Source organism: Arachis ipaensis, chromosome B03 (assembly GCF_000816755.2).
Source record: "Arachis ipaensis cultivar K30076 chromosome B03, Araip1.1, whole genome shotgun sequence".
In the NCBI taxonomy this organism is placed as follows: Eukaryota; Viridiplantae; Streptophyta; class Magnoliopsida; order Fabales; family Fabaceae; genus Arachis; species Arachis ipaensis.
Window position 1 is genome coordinate 36,969,916 of NC_029787.2, and position 4,120 is coordinate 36,974,035.

A 4,120-nucleotide genomic window follows, 5' to 3' on the forward strand; every position below is an offset into this window, starting at 1 on the left:
CCACCAACACAACTCATTAATAATCATCATCTAACCATCCTAATTCTCCTCATTCATCAATAACATTTCCACAACTCATCATCATAATATATCATCACATATCATACTCATCAATATCCTTCAATAAGCATCATAAACATATATTATACATTCCAACATTCCCTATAGTACTCTTCATCATACAACATAATTTCATAAACAATTAATCATACACCAACATCATTCAATCCTATCTTATGGTCCACTAGCCTAAGTTTCAGAAACATTACATATTACATAAAGAAAACCGAAACTATACCTTGGCCAATTCCCCAAACGCACCAAACACCAAAAACTCAATCTAACATCACATATATATACCAACATCAAAACCTAATATACACAAAACAACTAAACACAAGAATTTAGTAAAACTTTACTTTATCCAACGATATTAGGGGTAAAATCAAACATTTGCCCACTACTAGAGATCACCTAAACAAGCAAAATCACAAAATCTACTCAAAATCCATAACCAAAATCGCGCAAAAACTTAGGGCAGAAAACTGGGGAGTGAGCTTCGAGTTCTTACTAGGTTTTCTTGATAGAAACATAGAGCTCAACAAGGGCTTCGCGTGGCCACAAACCGCTCGTCAATCGGAGCTCCAGATCAAAAGTTATGGCTCCCGGAAGAGGAGAGTGAATAGTAACTATGGGGTTTCACCCCCCACCATCACCTATCCGAGTTCTCTCTCTCTCTTCCCTTTAAAATGAGTTTGAAACTCATTAAACACACATATATATGTTGGACCTTGAGCCCGGTCCAACCCGTTAGCGTTTTTAGCCTGTTTGGCCCACTTTGGGCCAAAACCTTTAAGATTAGTGCCAGGTTTTCAATTCTAAAATTATTTTTGTCCTTTCAAAACAATAAACCAATTTTCTAAAATCTTATTTTTCCAAAAATACAGTATCGGACAGACTTAAACCGGTTCGACCGGTTCGTTTGCCGATTCCCGATTTTTCTCAAAAAATACATTTTCTGACTCAGAAAAATCTATTGAAACCAAATTTCACCTTTATATCTTCAAATTAAAACTTCTAAATTTTGAATCAATTCCGGACACTAAAATTATTATTTTTATAAAAACGGTTTTGCGTGAAAAAAATTGGGTTCTTACAGGCATGGCTTGATGCTTGTGACTGCAGAGTAATAAAGAATGCCATTCTTGGTAGTGTTATTCTAAGATTGTGGAGTGGCATTGCTTGTTTTCTTAAAACTTCAGTCTTCTTATAAAACTATTGTTTTGGTTACCTCAGGTTCAGGAAAATTTTCGCGGCAATGTTCAAACAGGGTTGAGAAAACTCAATGAGGGGGTTGACCAAGCTACACTATTGGCATTAGCTGAACTCAAGCACTTAAACATGACAAAAAATGTGACTTCAACCCTATCAATTGATGACATGCTTCCGGCAGTTGTTCAAGGTGCAATTGGAATAGCCAGTAGAAGTAATGATGATAAAATGGTGAGACTTGACTACCGTTTAACCTTTTTGTTTTCAACATACCAATCATGTCATGTTGCATCTTCTATGGTTTCTCTATGATTTTGTTAAATAATTCCTGCTCAGGACATAAAAAAAGAGGCTGGCATGTATTGAACATCAGAATAGTTAGTTCTTTACTCATTTTATTGCTCAATATTCGCACGTCATTTTGGTTGTACAGGCAGAATACATTGCTTCATTGAATCATGAAGAAACAAGATTGGCAGTTGTCTGTGAAAGGGCCTTCCTCACGACTTTGGATGGGTCTTGCCGCACTCCTATTGTCGGTTATGCTTGCAGAAATGAGGATGGTAATTGCTTGTTCCGAGGACTAGTTGCTTCACCAGATGGAACTCACGGTAATTTGATCCTCCTTATACGTTTGCCTACTATTTAAAATCTTTCCGCAACCTATAATTGACTTGATTTCCCTTTGTGCAGTTCTAGAGACATCGAGGGTTGGTCCATATGCTGTTGAAGATATAATTGAGATGGTTCTCTTATTTTAACTACTGTACTGTATTAATAACTACTGTACTGTATTTTTACATCTCAAATTCTCAATTTTTCTTATTTTGGGGTCCAGGGAAGAAAGAGCCCTAAGAAAAGCTGAAATGGAGGCCACAAAGGTATAGATCAGTGATTCGTTGTTTTATTTGCTTGGAATTCTAGGATGCCTTGGATTACAATTCTGTGTGTTCACTTCACATTATTGTTTAAGAAATAGTACTTCCTAATAGTAGTATTGTATTATGTGACTTTGAACCTTCCATTCACTCTGCATTTTCTCATTCCTAAGAATTTCCATTCAAATATAATCATGCTCTTATGAAATGGGCAGGCTGAAAACATGATTGCTAATAAGGAAGAGATCTTTTCCTGCCCTAAAAGAACCTGGTTTGTAACAGAGACAGAAAAGAAGGTTGCTGGAAAAGCAGCAAAGGTAAAATTTCTTGTTTCATTGTTGTGATATTCCTCAAATTACAAGCAATTAGTTACCCCTTTTTTGTGAGGTCATTATAATGCATTTTGATAGGGTTGGCTCTTTCTCTTCTATTAAATTATTTCTTATCAGGCATCTATTAATAACGACAAGAGTTTTGGAAAGGTAATTAGTGCTCAGGAAGCCGAAGACCTCAAAATGAAGGAAAAGAGGAAGCGGGAGCGAGAGGTAAGGAGGTGACCCCCTATTTTGCATGCAGCTTTTTAATTATTATACCTATTAGGATATATATTCAAACTTGTTTCCATGCATTATTCACATTCAGTAATTGCATGATGAATTTTTAACCAATGCAGAAAAATTTGCCAAGAAAGAAGCGTAGAAAATTGTAAGCGGCTAGAGAGATGTTGGAAGATGAAGGAGATGATGACAAACCAGAAGGATCCACTTCCTGTTTGCATTTAAGGTTTAATCCATATTCCTTAACCTCTATTGAACTTTAATACATGAACTACAGGTTAAGGGGGAAAATAAGAAAGAAAAGGGTGGACTTTTGCTTGTTGATGTCGTTTATCGACGAGCAAAAGCAGTGAACTATCAAGAAGGCAATGGATTCAGGCAAGATCGTGAAGAAGAACAAAAAGAATAATGCTCATCCTTCACATAAGTAGCCTTCAAGGACACAAGAGATGCAGGAGCTATTCCAAGCTGACATGAAGGACAAAAATCCAAAAAGAAGAGGTGCTGGAGTAGGAAAGAAATCCAAGAGTTCGTTCAAGAGCAAGTCAAGGTATTTACTCAAATCAATCCCATATCTTACATCTGATTAGTTTCATCTTGGTTGAGTCATAAAGTATTAACTTCATTCTAACGTGGGTAGTTTTTCTGTATCCTGATTTATACTTGCTTTCAATATCTCATTCAAATTCTTTTTCAGGTACAAGCGCAGGTAGTTTGAGGCTAACGATCCTTATTAAAAATGTGTTCATGGAATGAAAATGCACCTCAATGCAAGACGTTATTGTTAATCTGACATGGGTGCAAAGGCATAAGACTTGTACCATATCCAGTCACCAATGGAGGTGATTAAATGAGCAGCTCCTACCACCTGTGAGTTTTAATTGTTTCCTTTTGGTGCTTTTGTGTTATCATGGTGCCTGGTTGAATACTAGTTATTTAGATGTTCCTAGTTGAATACCTTACTGATTCTTTGCTTAGACAGAATTGAAGTAGAAACTAAGAGTAAAAGAAAGTCAATGATTTTTATTATCCTTTTTATAATCTTTCTATTAAAGCTAGTTTTCAATTGATTAGGCAAAGAGAGCTAGTTAAAAGCTGAAGAGCCGAATTGTAGCAGAGCAATCTATACATAAATGGTCTCATATAATTGAGCAATTGGGAACTTTGCTTCATTCTCTCTGCTGTATTATTGGATTGCATATGAGGTAGACTCTATTTGTTTCCTTTTGATCATTAACTATGTGCTAATCATTGATGTAACATAGATTTGTAGTATTTGTGTTGTTTAAATTTGTATTATGCTTTATTACATTTCAAGAGAACTTTGTGTATAAATATTTAATTATATTGAATTTAATGAAATATTTTATTTTATAGTAATTAATTTTAGTATATTTATATTATGTAGTATAA

General features: G+C 35.2%; 2 protein-coding genes and 1 long non-coding RNA gene across 3 annotated transcripts; all 3 read left to right on the forward strand.

Annotated features, from left to right (window-relative positions):
• LOC107632968 (porphobilinogen deaminase, chloroplastic-like) lies at window positions 692-2,244 on the forward strand. The gene is made up of 5 exons (XM_021117262.1): window positions 692-696; window positions 1,263-1,503; window positions 1,706-1,883; window positions 1,966-2,018; window positions 2,197-2,244. Exons 1-5 carry the CDS (start codon window positions 692-694, stop codon window positions 2,242-2,244), a joined length of 525 nt encoding a protein of 174 aa, XP_020972921.1.
• LOC107634387 (DEAD-box ATP-dependent RNA helicase 28-like) lies at window positions 2,350-2,929 on the forward strand. Its single transcript, XM_021117563.1, has 3 exons — window positions 2,350-2,467; window positions 2,600-2,695; window positions 2,824-2,929. The coding sequence occupies exons 1-3, from the start codon at window positions 2,375-2,377 to the stop codon at window positions 2,857-2,859; spliced, it is 225 nt and encodes a 74-aa protein (XP_020973222.1). The 5' UTR covers window positions 2,350-2,374; the 3' UTR covers window positions 2,860-2,929.
• On the forward strand, window positions 3,169-3,708 carry LOC110269653. Its single transcript, XR_002358416.1, has 2 exons — window positions 3,169-3,257; window positions 3,405-3,708. It is a non-coding gene; the product is annotated as an uncharacterized LOC110269653 (long non-coding RNA).

Bases quoted from the DNA above. Each gene is read 5' to 3' on its own strand.
- LOC107632968 (XM_021117262.1), top strand. The intron at 1,504-1,705 runs GTGAGACTTGAC...TTGGTTGTACAG, and splicing joins GAAGTAATGATGATAAAATG to GCAGAATACATTGCTTCATT. The intron at 2,019-2,196 runs GTTCTCTTATTT...TTGGAATTCTAG, and splicing joins TTGAAGATATAATTGAGATG to GATGCCTTGGATTACAATTC.
- LOC107634387 (XM_021117563.1), top strand. From the start codon at position 2,375: ATGATTGCTAATAAGGAAGAGATCTTTTCCTGCCCTAAAAGAACCTGG. The intron at 2,468-2,599 runs GTAAAATTTCTT...ATTTCTTATCAG, and splicing joins TTGCTGGAAAAGCAGCAAAG to GCATCTATTAATAACGACAA. The intron at 2,696-2,823 runs GTAAGGAGGTGA...TAACCAATGCAG, and splicing joins AGAGGAAGCGGGAGCGAGAG to AAAAATTTGCCAAGAAAGAA.